The sequence below is a fragment of the Pelophylax lessonae genome (genome assembly GCF_965119305.1).
Source record: "Pelophylax lessonae genome assembly, chromosome: 9".
Lineage (NCBI taxonomy): Eukaryota > Metazoa > Chordata > Amphibia > Anura > Ranidae > Pelophylax > Pelophylax lessonae.
The window spans coordinates 255,193,602-255,205,754 of record NC_138776.1 but is presented as its reverse complement, the minus strand read 5'-3'; the positions used below and the strand labels follow the sequence as shown (position 1 = coordinate 255,205,754).

Sequence of the window (12,153 nt, the reverse complement as noted above, 5' to 3'; positions counted from 1 at the left end):
AGGTATCAGGAAAAAAAAAAACTGTCAGGGTCCAGAAAGAGGTCAAGATAGGCGGTGGGCAGGAGAGTAATCTGTGTTCAGCAAGAGGTTGAAGCAAGCAACTGAGTATTCAGTCGATGTCCGGGCAGAAGGTGAGGCAGGCATCAGAAAAAAAAAATTGTCTGTGTTCAGGCAGGTGTCAAGGCAGGCAAGAGTTGTCAGGGTCCAGGCGGAGGTCAGGGCAGACTGTTTCATGGGTAAAGGGCAGGTGACAGGCAATAGAGTCATTGGTGTCAAGGCAGAAGTCGAGGGAGGAGGCAGATAGTAAAGTAGTTAGTGTCTTGGCAGAGGTTGAGGCAGTAAGCAGACAAAAATAGTCATTGGACAAAGGTTGAGGCGGGCAAGAAAGTAGTCAGTGTTAAGGCAAGTAGCAGGCAGGAATTGTATGAGCAGAGGTCGAAGCAGGCGGCAGGCCAGAGAGTAGTTGGTGTTCAGGAAAAGAATGAGGCAGGCAAGAGGGTAGTCGGTGTCCAGGCAGGGGTTGAGGCAGGTGGCAGGAATAATCAATGCTTAAACACAGATCAAGGGAGGCAGCAGGCAAGAGAGTAGTGGGTGTCGAGGAATGACCAAAGGAACAAGCAAACTCAAGGTGGAGGAGATACAGGCAACCTGGGTCAGCAACAAACAAGGCAGAAAAGGATACTCTTATCTTAAGAAGTTACAGCACCGGCCACTTGCTTCAAAATGTGGCATCGGACTCGCTTTTCTAAAGCACTCTGAATCCAAATCAAAGCACCTGTCACTATATAAAATCGTTACCTTACAGTTTTGTTCACATGTTGTGTTTGCTTTGCTTCAAAAAATATACTTCATAACACTTTCTTTCTTGGTGCTTCAAAGCGACTCCAAATCCTCCATAGAAGTCTATGATAATGCTCGCTTACAGCACCTGAAGCTGTTGAGAGGCTTTATTTTAGCTTTGTTTTGTAGATATTTTTAGGTATGAGATATCCCAGGATGCACTGGGAAACCAACATGCGAACCGGAAAAACGTCATCAGCAGTCACTTCCGGTTCATGTGTATATATATATTCTGGAAGTGTCTAGTGCAGGCGTCACATTTAGTGTGCAACATGGGAGCGCTATAGCGGAAGGTGAGCGGGGACCAGTGAGAGAGGATTAATCGGCAGAGCTGGGGGACCGAAACAGGAGAAACAAGCAGTTTCCCACATGGTGTACAGTGTGGGAGCAATATAGCGGGAGGTAAGCAGTGATCAGAGAGAGAAAGATCAACAAACTAGAAGATCAGCTGAGATGGGGTTTACTACTAAGTGGGGGATCAGCAGAGCTTGTGGTTACTATTGAGTGGGGGATCAGCAGAGCTGGAGGTTATTTATGAGTGGGGCATAATCATAGCTGGGGGTGCTACTGAGTGGGGGATCTGCTGAACGAGGGTACTAATAAGCTGGGGATCTTCTGAATGAGGGTACCAATGAACTGGGGATCTTCTGAACAGGAGTACTAATGAGCTGGGGATCTGCTGAACAAGGGTACTAAAAAGCTAGGGATCTGCTGAACATGAGGTACTAATGAGCTGGGGATCTGCTGAGTGAGGGTATTACTGAGCTGGGGTTCTACTGGGCCCCTTTAAAACAAATCGAAAATCAACACACACACACGGGGCATTTGCCAAGCTTCATTAAAGCTTCAAAAAAGCATCACAGAAGCATCAGAAACACATAAAAAAAAACATGTTGAGGCGGTAAGTGCTTTAATGTGTGTCAAACTCGAGGCAAGTGTAAATGAGCCCTAACTGTCTGATAGCTAAAATCAGTATTTCAGTGAGAGCATTGGATCTGTAGTCTAATGGTTGGAAGGAGACGGTAGTTAAAGGGGAGAATCCAGGTGGGAGTCACTGGTTCGGTAAAGGTGGCCATTTTCTTTTAAAATCTATTCATTGCTCTGTGAGTGTTATATAGAGTGAAGACCTGGTAATTAATAGAGTTGAAGATTTAGATGTGATGGGTAAGCAGGAGCTCAAGGAGGAGGAAAGCCCTATTAGATGGGAAGACCCAAGCAGAGAAGCCAAGGAGGAAGATGGTTCCAGGGCCAATGTCTTTTTGATGACCTTGACATCATTACGCATAGGGTCGGCTAAGGTAGTAACAATTCTTTCCCTTGTCTTGCGTGTGACAAAAATTTTGCAAGCTGGGCCAGGTTCATCTCTCACCAGAGACCCCCCCAAAGAAGGCCGCCCGTATGGATGCTTCCCATGCGGGAAGAGTTTCAAGCAGAACTTCCATCTGATACATCACCAGCGCATTCACACGAGTGTGAGGCCTTTCTGCTGCCTGGAATGTGGCAAGCACTTAACCAGAAAGTCATCGCTGGTGACACACTGGAGGATTCACACCAACGAGAAGCCCTACTCTTGCTTGGGGTGGGGGAAGGGCTTCATACAGAGGTCCTACCTGGTAGCGCACCAATGAGTCCATACAGAGAAGAAACCCTATGCCTGCTCCGACTGTAACAAGTGCTTTAGCCAGCGGTCATATCTGGCCAAGCATCATAGCAGCCACATGGGTGAGAAGCCCTTCACTTGCCCAGCTTGTTGTGTGCCCTTCACCCAAAAGTCCCATCTGATGAAGCATGAAGTCACTCACAGGTCCGAAACCCTACGTGTGCTCTGAGTGTGGGAAATGTTTCAAGTGGAAGGAAGTGCTGGTGGAGCACCCGCGCTATCACGCAGATGAGAAGGCCTACTCCTGCTTAGAATGTGGGAAACGCTTCACGCAGAAGGCTTACATCACCCGCCATGCCAACATCCACACCGGAGAGGAGGCCTACTCTTATGCTGAGTGTAGAAAGTGCCCTATTGTTGGTATCAGTGGGAGGAATAGTGCCCCATTGTTAATGTCAGTGGGAGGAATAATGCCCCATCATTGGTGTCAGTGGGAAGAATAGTGCCCCATTGTTAATGTCAGTGGGAGGAATAGTGCCCCATCATTGGTGTCAGTGGGAAGAATAGTGCCCCATTGTTAATGTCAGTGGGAGGAATAGTGCCCCATCATTGGTGTCAGTGGAGGGAATAGTGCCCCATCATTGGTGTCAGCGGGGGGAATAAGTGCCCCATTGTTCATGTCAGTGGGAAGAATAGTGTCCCATCATTGGGATCAGTGGGAGGAATAGTGTCCCATCATTGGTGTCAGCGGGGGGAATAAGTGCCCCATTGTTCATGTCAGTGGGAGGAATAGTGCCCCATCATTGGTTTTAGCGGGGCAATAGTGCCCCATTGTTAATGTCAGTGGGAAGAATAGTGTCCCATCATTGGTATCAGTGGGAGGAATAGTGCCCCATCATTGGTGTCAGCGGGGGGAATAGTGTCCCATCATTGGTGTCAGCGGGGGGAATAGTGCCCCATGGTTAATGTCAGTGGGAAGAATAGTGTCCCATCATTGGGATCAGTGGAAGGAATCGTGCCCCATCATTGGTGTCAGTGGGAGAAATAGTGCCCCATCATTGGTATCAGTGGGAGGAATAGTGTCCCATCATTGGTATCAGTGGGAGGAATAGTGCCCCATCATTGGTGTCAGTGGGAGGAACAGTACCCCATTCATTGGTATCAGTGGGAAGAATAGTGCCCCATCATTGGTGTCAGTGGGAGAAATAGTGCCCCATCATTGGTATCAGTGGGAGGAATAGTGTCCCATCATTGGTATCAGTGGGAGGAATAGTGTCCCATCATTGGTGTCAGTGGGAGGAATAGTGCCCCATCATTAGTGTCAGTGGGAGGAATAGTGTCCCATCATTGGTGTCAGTGGGAGGAATAGTGCCCCATCATTGGTGTCAGTGGGAGGAATAGTGCCCCATTCATTGGTATCAGTGGGAAGAATAGTGCCCCATCATTGGTGTCAGTGGGAGAAATAGTGCCCCATCATTGGTATCAGTGGGAGGAATAGTGTCCCATCATTGGTATCAGTGGGAGGAATAGTGTCCCATCATTGGTGTCAGTGGGAGGAATAGTGCCCCATCATTGGTGTCAGTGGGAGGAATAGTGTCCCATCATTGGTGTCAGTGGGAGGAATAGTGCCCCATCATTGGTGTCAGCGGGGGGAATAGTGTCCCATCATTGGTGTCAGCGGGGGGGAATAGTGCCCCATGGTTAATGTCAGTGGGAAGAATAGTGCCCCATCATTGGTGTCAGTGGAAGGAATAGTGCCCCAAGGGCCTGACAAAGCAAGCAAAGGACCACATCTTGCCCTTAGGTCACAGTTTGGAGACCACTGGATTCAAAAAAACTTGACCCACAGTCTAAATGTATAACTTGAGATTTGGATGGCACCACTACAGTGGGAAGAAGACAACTTGACACCGAGGAGTTGAAATGTTTTATTGACATTTTTCTCTGGATTAATTAAAGGACAGCTTGCCCAGGAACATTGCTCCTCATCTGCCGTATGGGTCACTCCACCTAGAACTGATATTTGGACATAGGAGATTGTAAAGTGGAGATTGGATTTAGGAAACTAGTGAGCGACTCAGGCCTTCAATACTCTATCTGGGTGAACTGACCCTTTAAGCTCCTCACCCACTGGCTTTGATTGGCGATCTCTCCCCATCAGAGATTCAATGGTGGCCATTGAGTTCAATGCAAAAACACCTCCTAGTGACTTCAATACAAAATCGTGTCCCATTGACTTCAATGCAAAATCTCGTCCCATTAACCACAATGCAAAAACGCCTCCTAGTGACTTCAATACAAAATCGCATCCTGTTGACTTCAATGCATAATCTCGTCTCATTAACTACAATGCAAAATGCCCCCCCTAGTGACTTCAATGCAAAACCGCATCTCATTGACTTCAATGCAAAATCACATCTCATTGACTTCAATGCAAAAACGCCAGCAACGTTAATAAATTAAGAATTTAAAAACAAAAAAAACTGTCTGTTTCGGTTTTTGGCCCAGTGCATCCTCAATTTTCGGTTTTGGTACCAGAATTTTCATTTTGGTGCACCATGACTTTCTTCATATTTGTTTACAACCACTTGAGCTAAGCCCCACCAGGTGCCACTGCCCCTCCCCTTTTATCAAGAGTGATAGTTTGCAGGACTCAAACCTCCAGTAGCAAAGTGAAACTAGTTTCAGAGTGGCACACAGATGAGACAGTTCTGGCTTAGAGGGTTAATAGCTGTCATTTAATATTGTCTGCCTGGAGATTGGACCTTTACCTCTGAAATTATTAAATGGCTGAAAAGTTCAGAGGGAAACAAGCAAAGAAAAAACATCCTCTGATTTAGTCAAAACTCATGAGATCATTTCAAATTTCAACCAGGTAAAGTAGCTGAAAACAATAGAACTGAAAGTCGAAAAATCAGCCCTGCAATGGCAGCTCTGTAGGCTAACAGGTGGGAGGGGGAAGGAGGGGCTTATAGGAAAGAGAGAGCTCAGGTCAAGCTACAGTCCCAAACAGTCATCAGGAGGCGGGGCAGTGGCACAAACACGGCCGAGCTTCATATTCTCTAAACCTTCGCCCACCCACATCAGGACTGCAGGATCACAAGATGATGTACGCTACTCTACAAATATTCTGGAGGCAAAACGGTTCCCATGCCTCCATTTCAGTGGTGTAGCCGTTTGTCCGGAGTGGTGCTTTGACTTTTTGTTTTGTCTTATTTCAAAGCTGCTCTTCAATGGGAGTTTACTTTTAGAAGGACGCTTTCCGCGTCACTCCGGATTGTCCCGCCCGTGGACTTTTTGATGGCTGAGAAGGTGGGCCTTCTGGACGAAGCTTTTACCACAGTCTGTGCAGGAATATGGCTTCACCCCGGAGTGGATGCGTTCATGCTTCACCACATCCGACCGCTGCTTAAAGCTCTTCCCGCACTCCGAGCATGAATAGGGCTTCTCCTCCGAGTGACTCTTCTCATGGCGGACTAGAACGGCTTTATCGGTAAAGCTTTTTCCACACGTTGAGCAGGAGAAGGGCCTGTAACCAGCATGGAGCTTCTCGTGGGTGACCAAATGGGACTTCTGGGCGAACTGTTTCCCACAATCGGAGCAGGAGTACGGCTTCTGCCCCGTGTGGGTAATCTCATGCCGGATGAGATTGGACTTGCCGGAGAAGCTTTTCCCGCACACGGAACAGGAGTACGGCCTCTCCCCCGAGTGAAGCCTCTGGTGCTTGACCACGTCTGACTTCTGTTTGAAGCTCCTCCCGCACAGCGAGCAGGCGTAAGGCTTCTCGTCTGTGTGGAAGCGCAAGTGCGTCAGCAGGTGGGACTTGTTCTTGAAGCACTTGCCGCACTCTGGGCACGGGTGGGGCTTTTCCTCTGTATGGGACCGCCAATGCCTGACGGCATTGGATTTCTCCGAGAAGCGCTTGCCACACTCGGAGCAGGAGTAAGGTCGCTCCCCCGTGTGAGTCCTACGGTGCTTAGAGAGCTGGGAGGCATCTATGAAGCACTTGCCGCACTCTGAGCACGGGTAGGGGCGCTCGCCTGTGTGAATCCGCCGGTGCTTGACAACATCCGCCTTCTGCTTAAAGCGTTTGCCGCATTCGGGGCAGGAGAAAAGCCTGGTGCCGTCATCCGTTATTTCTACAGGAATAAGTTCATCGGGTTGGGTGAAGCTTTCCCCCGACTCGGAGAGACGCGAGTCATCGGGAGGTCGCCCGCCATGAGTAGAATGAGCCGGTGACAGTCCTGAATAGAGATTTGAGCTTGAGGAGACATCATCATCCTCTGTCTTACACCCTTGTTTGATAATCAGATGTTCCTCCATGGTACCGCCACTGTATCGCCCATCTGTAGAAGATAAAAGAAGATTAAAAGAGAAGTATGGGGTTCCTTTTTTTTTCCAGAATCATACTTACCTAGCTGGATGCATCATCGGTCAGATGCTGCATCTGTCTTCCGGCGCCTCTAACACTGAGAAGCAATAAAACACTGCAGATCACTTGGTTTTCATAGATCCCCAAGCAGAGAGCCGGTGACTGAAAGTCACCGGCTCTCTGCTCTGCCCACCCTGTGCTCACTGGAGTGCTGGGCTGTGGAGGGGATGGGAACGGCCGGCTCAGGCTCTCAGCGGCTCACTAGGAGTCTGAGCTGGGTGCTGGTCCAGGCATGTGAGCGGATTCCAACTCCATTGTAGTGATCTTGCCCCGGGCCTTGAGCGGCTCTGTGACGTCAGCAATCAGCGGACTTCAGCCCGCTGTCTGCTGAAAACAGGTCACAGGAGTGAAGAATGAACAGCACTTCTGTGATCCACAGGAGAAGTCCAGCCAAATAAGCTTTGGCTGTACTTCTCCTTTAAACATAGGAGACCATGACAACAGTTGAGAAGGTAGCAAACCATAACTGAAGGCTTGTACCAAATATCAAAGGAAGCCAAGACTGAGTATGTAGATCCTCCAGCTTTCCCTTTGAGAGCTATGTACTTGGTAAGCCCCAGGCAGAGATGTCAAAGAACAACAGTGCTTCAGCCATCTAGTCCTCTCCTCCAGTGATTATTGCATTTCCCATTACTTTCTGTCCTGATGACAATGGTCAAAGGACACGTAGACAACAATATCAATTGACAGAGGAGGTTTGTCACTTCCATGCAATATCTAAAAACGAAAAAGGTTTTACATATACTTTAACTGAAATTGCCCTAGGCCTAGGAGGTGTTAAGGGGAATTTCTGATCAAACGCAGAGGGAAAATGTAGGGTGATGGCTAGAGTAGGCCTTTAACATGGCAGTTCCAAATTGCAATACCATCTTCACCACTTGAAGACCCTTACTGCAGTGTTTAGGCTATATCCTTTCCCAAGTTCACATTATCATGTTTACTACTATATTTTAGTTGAGGTTTTTGTGGTTTTGCTCCACTGCTCAAGGTGGCATCTTCTGGCTGGACCATTAGCTTCCCATTCTAAGGGCTTACTGGTCTGTGACTATGATGATTGGTACTAGTAACCAACAAAGAGGAAAGAGAGAGGGCAGGTAATGGCTTGTACTATTAAGGCATTTTTCCACTGCAAGTACCGGCTCGGCTCTACTCTGCCCTGCTTGGCCCGGTTTGCTTTTCCACTGCTGGTACCGCATGGTACGGTGTTGGAACGGTTCGGTACGGTTTGGTATGGTTTGCTTTTCCACTAAAGTAGTACTAGAGTTAAGTGGGTGGGATAATAACGATTCTCTGACCAATCAGTGGCTAGTAGTGACTGCATGCAAAGGATTGTGGGATATGGTACTGGTATGGTACCTCTTGGAACCACAATCGAGGTGGTACTGTTTTAGAGAGCCGTACCGTTCGGTTCCATGTAGTGGAAAAGCGCCGCCGTACCCTACCGTATCGAACCGCTCCTACACCGTACCATGCAGTACCAGCAGTGGAAAAGCACAAAAGCGAGCCGAACCGTTCGGTTTCATGCAGTGGAAAAGCACCATTAGATTTAAAAGCGTTTAGATTTGGAGAACCTAAGGTGATTCGAAAGAACTCCTGGAGCCAGCTACGGAGTAAGTCCACTTTCATGTTATGGTCACAGGACCTGATAAAGGGGATCCAAGGTGTTCTACAACACTTCCTGGAGACAACTTAAGAGTAAGTCCACTTTCATGTTATGGTCACAGAATCTGGCACCATGTGGGACCTAAGGTGTTCTACAATGCTTCCTGGAGCCAACTACAGAGCATGTCCAATTTCATTGTATTGTCTCAGAATCTGGCATTGTGAGGGATTCTAAGGTGTTCTACAACGCTTCCTGGAGCCAACTACATAGTAAGTCCAATTTCATGTTATTGTGGCAGGATCTCGCACCGTAAGGGACCTAAGGTGCTCCATAAGAATTGCTGGAGCCAACTACAGAATAAGTCCAGTTTCATGTTATGGTTGCAGGATCTGGCACCATGAGGGACCTTAAGGTGTTTCACAACGCTTCCTGGAACCAACTACAGAGTAAGTCTAGTTTCATGCTATGGTATCAGGATCTGGCACCGTGAAGAACGTAAGGTGTTCTACGACAATTCCTGGAGCCAACTACAGAGTAAGTCCAGTTTCATGCTATGGTAACAGGATCTGGCACCATGAGGAAGGTAAGGTGTTCTACAATGCTTCCTGGAGCCAACTACATAGCAAGTCCACATTTAAGTTATGGCCACAGGATCTGACACCGTGAGGGACCTAAGGAGTTCTACAATGCTTCCTGGAGCCAACTAAAGAGTAAGCCCAGTTTCATGTTATTGTCACAGGATCTGGCACTGTGAGAGATTCTACTGCTTCCTGGAGCCAACTACAGAGTAAGTCCAGTTTTATGTTATTGTCGCAGGATCTCGCACTGTAAGGGACCTAAGGTGCTCCACAAGAATTGCTGGAGCCAACTACAGAATAAGTCCAGTTTCATGCTATGGTTGCAGGATCTGGCACCATGAGGGACCTTAAGGTGTTTCACAACGCTCCCTGGAACCAACTACACAGTAAGTCTAGTTTCATGCTATGGTCGTAGGATCTGGCACCGTGAAGAACGTAAGGTGTCCTACAACAATTCCTAGAGACAACTACAGAGAAAGTCCAGTTTCATGCTATGGTCGCAGGATCTGGCACCGTGAAAAACGTAAGGTGTTCTACGACAATTCCTGGAGCCAACTACAGAGCAAGTCCACATTCAAGTTATGGCCACAGGATCTGAAACCGGAAGGGACCTAAGGTGTTCTACAATGCTTCCTGGAGCCAACTAAGGAGTAAAGGCCGTACACACGATAAGAAAATCCGATGACCGATCTGCCGATTTTCGGATTGTTAGTATGGTGCTTTCGACAGCCGACTCCGAGGAGGAGGGGGAGGGGGAGGGAAGTGACTGAACAAGGAAGATCTGGGATTTCGTGTTTATTACTCACCAGTTCTGATCTCTGGAGGGATTTCCTCATTACACGGCTCATCACCCATCATGTAACTCTCCTCATCGTCAATAGGCTCAACCTTAATAACAATGAGGTCTTCATCCTAGATGCAAAACAATCAAAACTTTTATTTACCCATAGTATGAGAATACAAGGTAATATTTTATGCTAACAGAAGGAAAAGCCTGGATACAGAAGTGAAGTATTAGTATGATATTTGGTAAGACCTTTAGATCCACCTACCTCATAATCCTGAGGGATCTCCTGATCTTCCTGTGTGGAATCCCGGGAATACAGAGGACGGGGACATCTCTCTGGTGGGTTCCCATTACTGGATCCATCTGTAGGAAACACACACACTGACTGAATACATTGTTTCTATGTGTTTATCAGATGATGGGGGATCTAGGTGGAGCCTCCGTACTGCTCTCTCCTTTACAATAAAGTCTCCTCTTACCCGGTGATGTGAGGGGCGGCTGATTCTCCATCATGACGTCCTTGTAGAGATCCTTGTGTCCTTCTAAATACTCCCACTCCTCCATGGAGAAATAGACAGTGACATCCTGACACCTTATAGGAACCTGACACACACAATGATACAGTCACCATCCAGACACATCCCTTGTCTGTTACTGGATAATGTCCCAGAATTCCCGGCACCGCTCACCTCTCCTGTCAGCAGCTCAATGATCTTCTGGGTGACTTCTAGAATCTTCTTGTCATGGTTTGTCTCGGGTATCAGGGAGGGAGATGGTGGTGATTCCATGATTGAGCTCGGCCTCCTTCTCCATTTTTTGGAGACACGGGGATGGCTGCTGGGTTTCATGTCATCGTGGGATTTCTTCATCGGTCCATAATCCTAAACAGAAAAATGTATTTTATTCACTTCTTACGGCAACATAAATATAGCACTGTGGAGTATTTTGGACTCCTATGAGAATGTATTTAATGAGCCAAGAGTGATGTCATGTGACCTCCCAGAATCCTCCTCACCTCTCCGGTCAGGTCTGTGTTTTATTAATAGAGATAAGAGTGATGTCATGTGACCTCCCAGAATCCTCCTCACCTCTCCGGTCAGGTCTGTGTTTTATTATTAATAGAGATAAGAGTGATGTCATGTGACCTCCCAGAATCCTCCTCACCTCTCCGGTCAGGTTTGTGTTTTATTAATAGAGATAAGAGTGATGTCATGTGACCTCCCAGAATCCTTCTCACCTCTCTGGTCATGTTTATGTTCTATTAATAGAGATAAGAGTGACATAATGTGACCTCCCAGAATCCTCCTCACCTCTCCAGCCAGGTCTGTGTTGGAATTGGCTCATAGGGGGGTTTTCTCAGGGCTGGAGTGGCAAAGAGGATCCCGTGCGAGCCCCCAAATGTAGCACTGCCCACTAGAGGACTGCTGAGAATTACACTTTCTTGATTCCCCTGGGATACCTTTAGCAACGGACAGCAGATAACAGCGTTGAAAAGTTCTTGGCTCAGTCAATAATCAATCCAGGGGATGTTGGTTTTATTGTGGTTTTATTGAGTACTTGTATAGGAGAAGGGATGAGTGGGATACTCCAACTACTAACTATTCACAGTCTGAGGGACAGCTTACTGTAGAATGCGGCAAGGCCGGTGCCTCCTCTCCGGTCAGGTCTGTGTTTTATTAATAGAGATAAGAGTGATGTCATGTGACCTCCCAGAATCCTCCTCACCTCTCCGGTCAGGTCTGTGTTTTATTAATAGAGATAAGAGTGATGTCATGTGACCTCCCAGAATCCCCCTCACCTCTCCGGTCAGCTCTGTGTTTTATTAATAGAGATAAGAGTGATGTCATGTGACCTCCCAGAATCCTCCTCACCTCTCCGGTCAGGTCTGTGTTTTATTAATAGAGATGAGAGTGATGTCATGTGACCTCCCAGAATCCTCCTCACCTCTCCGGTCAGCTCTGTGTTTTATTAATAGAGATGAGAGTGATGTCATGTGACCTCCCAGAATCCTCCTCACCTCTCCGGTCAGCTCTGTGTTTTATTAATAGAGATAAGAGTGATGTCATGTGACCTCCCAGAATCCTCCTCACCTCTCCGGTCAGCTCTGTGTTTTATTAATAGAGATAAGAGTGATGTCATGTGACCTCCCAGAATCCTCCTCACCTCTCCGGTCAGCTCTGTGTTTTATTAATAGAGATAAGAGTGATGTCATGTGACCTCCCAGAATCCTCCTCACCTCTCCAGCCAGGTCTGTGTTGGAATTGGCTCATAGGGGGGTTTTCTCAGGGCTGGAGTGGCAAAGAGGATCCCGTG

The 12,153-nt window shown here is 47.5% G+C and overlaps 1 protein-coding gene across 1 annotated transcript in view; it reads right to left on the bottom strand.

Moving 5' to 3' along the window:
* Positions 1–12,153, bottom strand: part of LOC309564383 (uncharacterized protein) — a 110,038-nt gene that overhangs the window by 19,801 nt on the left and 78,084 nt on the right. Inside the window, exons 5-9 of the mRNA XM_082269010.1 lie at positions 10,530–10,721; positions 10,320–10,443; positions 10,106–10,203; positions 9,860–9,965; positions 5,712–6,786 (exon numbers count right to left, since the gene is read on the bottom strand). Coding sequence (XP_082125136.1) covers positions 5,712–6,786; positions 9,860–9,965; positions 10,106–10,203; positions 10,320–10,443; positions 10,530–10,721 — 1,595 coding nt within the window. The remainder of the gene's footprint in view (positions 1–5,711; positions 6,787–9,859; positions 9,966–10,105; positions 10,204–10,319; positions 10,444–10,529; positions 10,722–12,153) is intronic.